The 12871-nt window shown below is 31.5% G+C and overlaps 2 protein-coding genes across 2 annotated transcripts; both read right to left on the bottom strand.

The window, feature by feature from the left end:
* Window positions 1009–4336, bottom strand: LOC107626070 (serine/arginine-rich splicing factor RS41-like). Its single transcript, XM_021116430.1, is given in 7 exon segments — window positions 1009–1345; window positions 1451–1622; window positions 1624–1708; window positions 1899–2134; window positions 2334–2446; window positions 3830–4008; window positions 4178–4336. Coding segments are annotated over 6 exon segments (798 nt in total). The 5' UTR covers window positions 3936–4008; window positions 4178–4336; the 3' UTR covers window positions 1009–1259.
* On the bottom strand, window positions 5807–6763 carry LOC107628566 (ethylene-responsive transcription factor 7-like). The gene has a single exon (XM_016331200.2). It carries the CDS (start codon window positions 6761–6763, stop codon window positions 5807–5809), a length of 957 nt encoding a protein of 318 aa, XP_016186686.1.

Below are 12871 nucleotides of genomic sequence, written 5' to 3' on the forward strand. Positions count from 1 at the left end.
TACATAGTGAATTTAAAAATTATTTATTTATGATGATATAGAAATATACTTCGAATATCTGAACACGTTTTTTTATATTGTCTCTACTCTCTACATGAAAATTGAATTTAATTATATGCCTAAATGCGTAATTTTATTTGAATTTAGCAATCCAAATCTAGGGGATGTTAGTATAATTTAGGTAAATGGATTATTTAGAATAATTTAAGGTTTTTTTTTTCACGTATTTCTAATCTGACAAGTTAATGATTATTGATTAATTTATCGCTGACTAATAGGTTACTGTATGTATGAATCGTGATTCGAATCCTAACACTTGCTTAAACAAACAAGTGAACTAAGTCAACTAATTACTCGACCAAACCAAGTTAAAATACTATTTATTTCGCTTTGAAGTAATTAATTACACTTTTTGATTCTTTGCGAGATGAAAACACATAATTAATTGATCTAAAACTAACATGATTTATGGATAATAATGACTAATCATGACAAAGCATGTCAAAACAAAATAGAATAATGAGTTAATCAATATGAGAATGTAGAGTAATCCTTTGGAACTTGGAAGGAAAAAGGTACACAACAAAAGAGGCTAGGTGAGGCCTTTTTATTGTCCCTTTTTTAAGAAAAAAATAAATTAAAAAAAACCCTACATTGATATTCTAAATTCCAAAATCAAAATCATGTCCGAATCTGGACTTTCAAATAACATCTTTTTTTTTTGGGTGACCTTTCCAATAACATCTAAGTACGCTCCAACCTTATTAGGATTATTATTTATTAGTACCTCGTGGGAAAATGATTAACCCCGCTGCTTTTATATAAACAAAAGCAAGTGCAATTCGGTTTTAATATATATATATATACAATTTTTGTAGTTTGTACTTTGTAGCCGTAAAATATTGAATGCCAAATTTATTAGATGCAGTTAGATTGCAATGACGAGCTTTAAAAATTCGAAATTTTGATCTCTTCTCTTTGTGAAAATTTGACCTACACACTCATAAATACAAGTAACTAAATAATGCTCAATCCATAATGAACCAGAGGTCAAACAATGTCCTTTTTAGAAAACATAAATCAAACTAGATCCACCAACATAAGATAATCTGTTTCAATGTCTTTGCATGTTGCTGCATTAGGTTCAAGCCAACACACAACAGTAGATACAACCAAGCTTAATGTTTTCTGCTGCGAAACTACAGACTGCTAGAACAAAATGAAAATGAGTAACAATTTCACAGACGGATCTAATTGTTTTACTCCTCAGGATCGCGACCTTTCACGTGGAGGAGACGACCTTTCACGTGGAGGAGGAGACCTTTCTCGTGGAGGAGGAGACCGGCTGCGTAACAAATAAAATAGTCAAAGCGAGAACAAGGTCAATAATAGCCACATACAAAAGGAAGAATAGACCAAAACACTAGGTGGATCATATCAGCCCACAAACCTGTCATATCTGCCATTGACTGGGCTTTCACCTCGTTCATACTTTGGGCTTCCTCTTGGTTCTGGTCTGGAAGCTGGATTCGATCCATGACCATAATCTGGGCTACCCCTACCTCTGCGATATGGACTCGGGGATCTGCCCCGGCCATATCTCCCATCAGGGGAGTCATTGCCTCTTCTATCAGGACTGTATCCATTCCTCCTGTCGTCATCATCTTTAATAGCATACTCCACTGTGATAACACGATCCATAAATTTGCTGCAAATCAAACATGCATAGAAAATGTAAGATGTTTAAGCAAAGCCATTAGCATATTTATTCGCTTGCCCTCATCTTACCTCCTCCTCCATTCAAAGCACTGGAATCTAGAGTATTTCTAGTTAAAACTTCTGGGGAAAAATAACATCAACAATTGAAAAGATAATAAGCGAGAATTTAAATGTACAACCTCAAGTTTGTTGCTTCCAAAGCTCTTGTAGCATCCTCCTGAGTTTCATATTGTATAAAAGCAAAATTCCTCCTGATCCTTATATTTGATATTTTCCCATAGGGATCAAAGTGTCTCTCCAGATCCCTTGTCCTAGTGTGAACTGGATCAAAATTTATGATAAACAAAGTCTTCGACGGTCTTGAATTACTTGAGGATTTTCTTGAATCACCTGACCTTCTGCTGTCCCGTTCTTGCTACAAATCATAACAAAGTTACACTACAAATCTTAAAATAATTATATTGAATGTTAAAATCTGAATATCACCTAAACATGTCTTAATACTTTTCCAATACCATAAAAGTGATGAAAATAGAAGCTATGAGTTGTGTTATATAATATATCACTATTTAATAAGTAATAACCACTATTGTGGTTTACCATCACAAGCATACCTTTGTCCACTCAACACGTATACGGCGCCCCTTTCTTCCAAATTCAGTTCTATCAAGTCTTCTGATTGCATACTCAGCATCCCTTTCATCTTCCATGTAGATAAAAGCAAACCCTATACACAAAAAATGTTAAAAATAAAACAGCACCGAAACCATTTCAATTGAAAATTCAAATACTCCTTTCACAGAGATGGTTTATGGACGAAGGCAGCATCAATTTTTCAAGTATGAGAAAATTTCAACATAAAACACAAAATAAAACTGTCAAGAAGTACCACAACACCTGCCACAGTTGCGAAATCATCAAGGTTTCTATGTTGAAACATGTCGGAAATTGAACACTGATCAAAAGTCATGAGGAATGAAAAATCAATGAATGCTGAGGGAATGCAGAATGGCAGGGCTAAGGCGGATCAGATTATTTCGTCTGGAAAAATACAAGAAGCCTGGGCACATTCTAGAAATGAAATGCAGGGAAGCACATCCACCCAAGAAGAGCATGGGCATTCCAATTTTCCAAGTAATCCTGCCACAAAGAAAATGTTGAGTATGGGGGTTCATTTCTAAACAAAAGCTCTCTTCTTTTAAAAGGAAAAGAAAATGTACATCCATTCAAAAGTAACTCGTCAAAGAACATCATCTTGACCCTTTTAAAAATCACAAATTGTATTGTACTTCAGTTATAATTTTGGAAGAATCAAAGGTTCATTCCATGCTGTTAAGCACGCTCAAATCGCGTTCATGGTGAAAATACTGAAGTGTAAGAGGGTAGCAACATAAATTTCAAGGTCTTATACCCTGCATTAACAGAACACTTAGCGTAAAAAAATAAGAATTTTTTTCCATTATTATTTGCTGCAAAGAATAAAAATGATTAATTTGAAATATGGCACACTCATCCTTTTTTAACTACTTTTTAACTATCAAATCCAAACTGAAAACAGAAAAGGGTCGATGAGTTCTTTGAAAAAATGATCACTTTCAGTGGTTGCACATAACATTTTCCTTTCTTAAACAGTACAAAAGCCCCACTGCAACTCAACGTAAGAGCACACTTTCATCACTTGTTCCTTATCGTCAAACATTACCGTGAAGAAAATTAAAAGAAATATCACCATTCAAGCAATGCCAGTCGCAGTTGCCAATCTGTTAATCTGCTTTCTCGAGAAATACCCCTCTCCAAGATATCCAATCTTTGCCATATAATTTATCCAACAACCATGTAAAGTATACATTGGAAAGAGGAAGGCCCCGAAAAATTCACACAATAAAGCAAGTTCACACAAAGTTCAAAGCCAAAAACAATGCTTGGCCACCCAACACTAAACTAACAACTGAAAATCACATTACATACTCAATTGTCCAAAACATGAAGGAAAAAAATTCCAGTAAAATGACTAACTGCATAGCTGAAACAAAAAACCAGAAATTTAACCCTAAACATAAAAATGAACCAAATAATAAATAAATAAAATTTCCGAAAAAAAATGGCATACCAGATTTCATGTCCACTCTTTCAACCTTCCCGTATCTTTTGAAGAGCCTCTCAACATCAGATTGACGCGCGTCGAAGTCCAGGTTTCCGCAAAACACGGGTCTCATTGTGAATTCTGTTTTCTCTCAGCTGAGTCGAACGAAGCTACCAAACCACCTTTGCTCACAGAACCTGCAAATGCTACGCAACGAAAAGAAGAGTATTTTCAACCATTTCATGAAAATCCTAAAACTGAACGAAACAAATAAATATGAAAACCCGAGAGACGAAATTGAGTGTATCGTTGACAATGGAGGAAAGAGGGAGAGCAGATCTGAAGCTCCGTAGAAGGGAGATCGAGGATCGGTACCTTATCGGAGGAGTCGAAGGTTTGGAGCAGGAACCCTAGGAGTGAGGATTTGGGGGAAACTTGCAGAGAAAGAGAGAGTGGTTGGATTGGAATAAAAGTGGGAAATAAATCATGAATCACATTTTCAGGTCACATTCAGCATGTGGGGTTTCGACAAAGGACAAACCCAAAACGTCGCCGTTTTTGTAAATATCTAAATTCTAAAATCTAAATATCCCACTTGCTAGATGGATAAGTGCCAAGTGGGAATATACCTGCTTTTATGATGGAGAATTGTAATATGCACCTTCATATATATGGTGTTTCATGTATTTTACTATCTGATGGCTAGAATGCAATGGATGTATCATGTATGGTACACCAAGACTCGTAAAAAACATGGTAATTCAAGTTAATAAAATGAATGGAATTGAAAATTACGTAGAAGTTCTAAATTAGAATTGGTTAAAATATATCTATATAAATCAAAAATCAAATTAAGTCAATTTATATTAAATACATGTAAACCGAATTCACGTGGTTGAGACCCTAAATAGAAGAGGAAGAATAGGGAGTCAATGAAGTATATGTATAATGTGTACAATGAAATTTAAGGATGTTCGATTCAATAGGATATCAGATGTTTATTATTCCTAATATTCAAATGGTTATTCTAGATAATATGAATGTATTATGTTTGAGAAATTAATAATATTTTATTTTAGATATTTATTTTTTAATTCATATTAGATTAAATAAATAATCCATTGTATACATTATACAAATATTTCTATTGGCTCTCTTATAATTGTCAATAAATGGATATATATGATTCTCTTTGGGCTAGAAAATAATTTTTAATGTTGATGACTAAAGAGACAAATATTTATAGGGGGCACATCCCTTCACTCTATCATATGTTGCATCTTGAGGATTGTAAAAATCAACTTGAAAGGTATAATCAATTTGCATGAAGCGAAAAATGTTGTAACAAGTTGTATATTTTATTTTATATTTTAAACTTAGTCTTATATGAAAATAAAATAATAAAATATAATTCGCTAAACTCCATTTAATGATTTATTATTGGTCAATATGTTACGATATGAATAAGACAAATTCGAACCTCAACACTTGCTTAAATAAATTAATGAACTAATCACTACACCAACTCAATTTGATTACTATAAATTTTTATATGTTGTTGCAAGTAAGCATTTATTAAAGATCAATAAAATGAGCCCATAGACTCCTTTTCACACACATGTATACGTTGGACTTGCATTTTTAGACTTTTTGTTTAGAAATATTTGGTTGGAATAATTCTAACCGTTCTTAACCATAAAGTAAAACTTTGGAATGTTGAAAATATTGTTTTGGTAGGTTAAACATTTGAGATAACAAGTGAATGGATATAGAATCCAAATATTTAAAATGAGTAATATGAATCAACAATTTACTATATAAAGATAACTAAATTCTAAATACATGTAACATAACCGTTTGAGAAAAGCATGCATACATTTTACCCTATAAGACAAACCAGAGTTAACCAATTTTCATTGGCATATCAATAAATTAATTAAGCACCACAATTATCTCTATGATAACTTCTCACTACAAATAATACATTACATGCTTCTACAAATTTTACTTCCTACCATTATATGGAGAGGCATAACCACTACATGGAGAGCCACATCCATTATTAGTATTATAATTATAATAATCATAAGGTGAACCACAATAATCATATGATGAAGAAGTGAAAGTAGGAGGAACAAGAACTGTAGAAGACACCTTAAACCTCTTACTTCTTGAACTCTCATCATCAAAATCACCAACCCCATTTGGACAAAGATTTGAACTTTCAACCCACCCCAACAATTGATCCAAATACCCTTGATCACCAACACTGAAATCTCCAAAATCTGATCCAAACCAATCACAACTACTACAATCAGAAACACTAGAATTTTCCCATGATGTTGAAGAACCATTATGATTATTGTTGTGATTATGATCATTTTCCAAAGGGGGAACAATGATACTAGGTTGCACAACTTTATCAATGTTCTTCATATCAATTGGACTAGGCATTTGATGAGGGTATTGTTGGTAACAATTTCTTCTTTTGAATATGCTAGCAAAAGTGAAATGATCACTCACCCTACTCTTTGCCGACGAAGATTTCGTGCTGTTATTGTTACTATCGCTTGTTCTTGCTAGAATGTTCTGAAGATTTTTACTGAGTTTCGCCTTTAACGAAGGAAAACTCAGTCTGCTTTTTCCGTCAGACTCAGATAATAATTTACTGGAATTTCTATCGGTATCAGAACCAAATAATGCAAAGTTTGTTCTTGCATTTTCGCCTCGTAGGACACGTGCCGCTTCGTCATAGGCCCTTGCAGCCTCCTCCGGTGTGTCATAGGTCCCAAGCCATAATCTCACATGTTGTGATGAGTCTTTGATCTCAGCCACCCATCTTCCTGAAGGCCTCTGCCTCACACCAATGAACCTTTTCATGGTTGATTTGTTTGATTTGGACATAGGAGTAGTGGTGGTGGCGGTTGTAGAAGCATATTTAATAGCTTCATCCCCTGCCATAGTAACTATATTAGAATGAAAACAAAATTTAATTAAGGAGATTTACTTAGCTTAGAGTAGCTATTAAGATTTTGGGTTTGAGGAATTTGTAGTAGTGAATTGAAGGAGAACGGATATATATAGTGGTCAAATTAGATTTTGGAAGTATATATGTATATATTATAATAATATCTATATGCATTATTAGTTTTTGTTGGCATCTTTCATATGGTTATAAATTTATTAAGCATTTTTTTTTTCTTTTGCATGATATGTACTTTGCAAGTTGCTCTTCCTTGGCTTCTAATCATTATTAGTTGGGCTGCGTTTGTTTTCAAAGACAGGACATTACTTTATTATTTTATCAAAACTTTTTTTTTTATTTTAGAGAATTCAAATTCAATTTTAATATGCTTCTATTCTCATTAGTTCAATCAAAACTATTTGAAATTAGCACATTAATTTTTGGTTTGTGCATGAACTTGAGATTTTGTTTAAGGAAAACAAATATTGATGATAACCTTAAATAAATAAATTTTTAAATACGTCTGGAAAATTATAGTCAAAATAGCTTTTTAGAGACCTAAATATTTGAAAAGATAAGCATGTTAGATTAATTTTCCATGACACGATTATAATCAGAAATGAAAAAAAATAAATGTAATTAATAATCCAAAGCTTATTTTTGTGATTTAATTTTTAAATTCACTGCAAGTATATTGAAAAAAAAAACCCACAAATTAGTATAAATAATAGTGTAAACGAAAAACTGAATATGAACAAACATAATTAATGTTGAAAAAATTAGCGAACCAATTTTATTTAGTAAGCATTTAGAGAACCAATTTGATCGACTAACGAGTAAAATTTAAGGTAGCGTTTGTTTTGAGGTACTGGATAAAGACTGAGAGATTGAGACTCAGTATTATGTTTGTTGGCTCAAAGACTGGTATTAAAATTTCTGTCTTTGTTTCCAAAATTTTAGTACTCAGTACTTCTAAAAAGTGAGGACACAGAAGAATGAAATTTTTAGAGACAGCGACTGAAACTTTAATAACATTTTATACTTAAAATATCCTCATTTCAATTAACTAATTTCAATTTTACCATTTGTACAAATTAAACTAGAGCTTCATTCTTGTTTCAATTTCTTATTCCCATTTTATACCAAACAGAATACTAAGATTTATTACATTCTCTGTCTCTGAGTCTCTATTTCTCTCGGTCCCAGTCTTTCAGTCTTTGTCTTTCTACCAAACGCTACTTAAGAGACTATTAAAATAATAATTTTCCTATATCAAAACAATTTTTTAAATATGCCCTAAGGATAACTAGGTTGGTGAGTGATGGTGTATGTACTAGAATTTAAGAACTCTAAACATTTCATGCTTAGAGGAATTGAAGTACATTAACAGTGGTCAAAATTTGCTAAACTCCAAATTGAACCGTGTTGATCACAAGTAGCCACAAAATCATCCAAACTCAAATTATTTACATTATTGCATGCCTGCAATACCTGCTTGTGAAACATATATATCGGCCAATTTTTGAGTAATGCTGCATGCCTTTGCAAATTTTTGTGTTTGTAATTTTCCATAACTATATGTAATTAGTTTTTATTTGAAAGTAGTTGACTTTTAATACTTTGACATTTTGCTTCTCTGTTTGTTTTAGGTAAAGTTAATTACATTGAGTTACTTATATTATGCATTCTATTATGTAGGATTATACATAAGATTGAGATATTAATTTCTAGTTCACTTTACTTTACATTTGTTACAGTTTTAATTATTTGCAAAAATATATGATCATCAGCTTATTTTTAGTTTTGAAATTTTATGAGAGAAATTGTGCAAATTAAAACAAGAAAACCTTATATTTTGGTTGCCTATTGCTGCATATACAACACTAAATTATCCAAACTAATAGTTTCAACTTTCAAGCTAAAAAATAACTTATAAGTGAAAGCAAAGCTTATTATTATAATAAATTTTACCAATTCGACCTCAAGTATAAAGTATTAAATATTAAAAATTTATATATGTATATGTACAAGTATATTTTTGCCTTTTGTGCTAAAATATTATCTTTATTTAGAGAAATGGTTGCAATAAGAATCAAATATAATGTCAAACTTTTTATCTTAAAGTATCCGATATTATGTTATAAAAGTATTCTCACCTTAAAAAACATATAAATTGTTCGATGAAAATAGATGCATGAATGATGATTTTATAAATTAAATTTAGTAGTAATTAATTAAGGACTAAGGCTAGGAACAAAATCCTACATATATTACCATATAGTAAAGGAAGAATAAGGTCATATATATGCCACCATACTTAACATTTTTCACATACAGTTACAAAGACCACTTCAATAATATTTCAAATTAGTTAGATTCTGTTCAAAAGTTAATCTTTGTCATTTATCTCTTCTTATCATTAATCATTTGTACTATATATGCTAAATAAAAATGCCACCTTAAAAGTATTAACCCTAGCATATAGGAAAAGCTAAGTTAGTTGATAGTTATATTGTGGCTTAAGCTAATTAATTGAGCCGAGCCATTAATAAGCATAGAATAATACAAATAGATTCATACAAAATTAAGGGCGGTCAAATTTTGTCTTCTTAGAAAACGAAGAACTAATGGGCATTTGCAACGTTAAATCACATAACCAAACTCAAATATTTTTTTTATTTAATTGATAAAAAGTTTAATTATAGCTTTTTATTGACGTATTGGAATTTAGTAGTAGTTGATGAATGATGATAGAATGATTTATGGGCTCCACTTCTTCATAAGATTTGTCCTCTCTATTGTTCCCATTTACCCTTATTGCTTTCATCATACATTTTGTTATATGTTACAATTAGGGAATATAATAATAATTTGGTGCAATTTAAATTTAATATAAGTGAATTTGAGATGGCTATGTTGTCCTATTATTGAAGACGTGGTCCATTTGAATTAGGACTAATCACCTAAATAATGCGTCCTTGAGATTCCTTCAATTCCCTTCTTGTCAATTTTGGTTGAGAATAACTTTGTACTTTAGTAGGTTGATTTATGCCATAGAGACATATATAATAGAATGATACGTGGTACATTATAGATGAGCAGTGCTATAATATGTTTCAAATACTACTTTAAGCTTTTATTTATCATCAAATCCATTCCAATAATGTTTAATTAGTATCATAAATGTGTTAAATAATGATCATATTTTGTATTATATTTCTAAAACTTATATATTTAGATAGATAGAGATATACAAATAAAATTCCTATGATAATCAATCAAATAAATGTACTTTAAGTTATTGTCTTAAAAAGATTAAGATTGGTAATTTTTAGCCGAAACAAAAAAGATTAAGATTGCTGCAGTACTGAACTTCATTTAAAAATTTGTCGCTCATTCAAATTCTCAACATTTACTTAAATAGGTTAGTAAACTAATTATTAGACCAATTCAATTTGGTTATGATTATTAATTTATTATTATATGAAGTGGCTGAATATATAATAAGGGTGGTTAATTAATAATAATGGAGGGAATCCTATGAATTCAAAATGGGGTTTAGCTATATGGTTGTGTGGAGTCAATATTTATTTTGTATGAGTATACTTTAATATAGGAGGTAGCAAATGGTTAATCCGTCTTATCTTATCTTATCTTGTTAAAAGTTTGTTATTTAGCGAATTAATTTGTCCCGCATTATTTAACGAGGCGATCTCAAATTTCTACTCCGTTCTACTTAATAATGGATTGGTGGGTTAGTGGGGCTAAACTCGTCAAATTTTGTTTTCCTTTTTATTTTTTTAATCATTATTAAAAAATATATAATTTCACAAAAATTTTAATAAATTTATAATTTCTAAAAACAAAAAAAATTTATAATTTTTTAAATTCATACACATTAAAGTCTTTATAATTATAAATATGTAATAAACATAATTATAAACCAAATTTATTGAAACAAAATGAGTAAAGTACTATTTCTACCCATGGAAGTTAAAAACGCTGACAAATCTACTCATGAAAGAAAGAAACTACCTGTCAATTCTATTTTTTTTAAATTATTAAATATTAAAAAATATATAATTTCATAAACATTTCAATAAATTTATAATTTTTAAAGACATAAAAAAATTATAATTTTTAAATTTATAAATACTAAAATTTTTATAATTTTATATCAAATAAATATAATCATTAATCAAGTCTGATGGTTTCAGTGGCTAAGAGAAGGGGGTTGAATCTTAGCCCCCTTTTTTTGCTTGCTAACACTTGCTGGTCTTAGAGGAGACTTTTATGTTTTTAGCTTGTCCATAGCCACGAGACTTTTTCATTTTGTCTCGTCACTTGGCACGAGACATTTTTTGTTTTTGCTCCTGTGCAGTAGAAAACAGAAATGAAGTAGGAGAGAAGAAAGATTACACCCAGATATATCCTGGTTCAGCTGCTAAGTGCAGTGCAGCCTACATCCAGTCTCCATCACAACAATGATGGAATTTCACTATAATCAACTTGATTACAAACTGTAAAGTGCTAACCCAACTTACAAGGGGATTCCCACAGAATCATGAAACACAACACAGATGAACAAAGGAACTCTAAGACATCTATGGCTTTTTCTTTTAATTTTGCACTCTCTGTCTTTTTCCGCTTTATGGCTTTTTCATATAAACCTCACTATTTGCCTTTTTCCATGAGACTCAAGACATGACAAAATTAAATAGAAAAATACTAAACAGAATTCATTGAAGGAGAAGAAAATCTGTAAGCTTAGGTAGCTATGAGAATCCTGTGCCTTGCACTCTCACTGCTTACTTCTAACTCCTTGCTTCAACCAGTGGCTGTTCCCCCTTTTTATAGAAGAGAGAAGCCTCCACACTTGAAGCCAAAAATCCAAGCCAACTTCTTCCTCCTTCAAGAAACCGGTTCGGCCACACAGAGAGAGAAGAGATAATCATGCAATAACCAACATGCAATTACCTCTAGTCCTTCCTTGGTCATCACTCTTCATCAATCCGAGCTTTTCATCCTTGGCTTGCTCTCCAAGATGGATTTCTGGCCCTTGATGCTTCATGATGATGATGACTTCATCTGCTTCAATCTCTGCCTCTACCATCACTTCACCACTCTAGCTACTTCCTGTGATGGTTGAGCAGAATCAAAGACAAGCCATCTCCTCCAAGAATCTCACCTTGCTGGCCGAGATCTTCTTCTTCCTTTTTTTGAGCATGAAGAGCTCAAGATTACCTTACCAAATCTAACCACATTTGGTGACAATCTTAGCCACAGCTCATTTTTATTTTAGTATGTTTTCTTGCCATCATTAGCATGATGGTCTTGATGCATGCAGCTTCTTCTTTCTTTTGATAGTTGAACATAGCTTCCATTGTTTCCTGGACAATGACCGAAGAAGAAGAAAGAATGAGAGAGAAAAAAGAATATGAAGAAAAGCAATTTAAAGTGGTTAAACTAATTAATTAAAAATAGCTTGCTTTTGCTTCCCTTAGTGTGGCGTGTAGCAATGATGCATTTAGTCAAATCAATCTTCTCTCACTTGCTTATGTTCCCAATGCTTAAATTAACTTTGAAATCTTTTCAGGAAGTGTAATGGAATCCGTTGGAAGCATTTGAAGCTTTGTTTTTCTTTGCTTCATGGATTCGGACAAAGCATGAGGAATTCTCATCTCAAATGGAATTGGGCTTAGTTGCAATAATAGTTAAATCTTGCCCAATTAATAACATTTGCTTTCCTGATGAGTTTTGGAACATGCATAAAGCAAATAGGAAGGCATTTCTCAACTTGGACTTGTAGCCATAATAGATTAAATTGGCCCAAGTAATATAAAAACTTAAATCAGCTATATTCATCATATATTATCAAAACCAAGGGCTGAATGTTGTTTGGACTTGCATCAGAGATTTATTTTTCGACCCAATTATAAAACCTGCAACACAAAATTATTAATTAGCATTAAATGAAAATCAAATTAATAATTTTGTAATTAATTATTTTAATAATGTTTAGTCATCACAAATATTAATTTAGAGTTTTCCAAACTCATCCAAATCTTTTGAAACAAAATAATAAAATGATAAGCTCGTTGAAT

This window comes from Arachis ipaensis, chromosome B02 (genome assembly GCF_000816755.2).
Source record: "Arachis ipaensis cultivar K30076 chromosome B02, Araip1.1, whole genome shotgun sequence".
Lineage (NCBI taxonomy): Eukaryota > Viridiplantae > Streptophyta > Magnoliopsida > Fabales > Fabaceae > Arachis > Arachis ipaensis.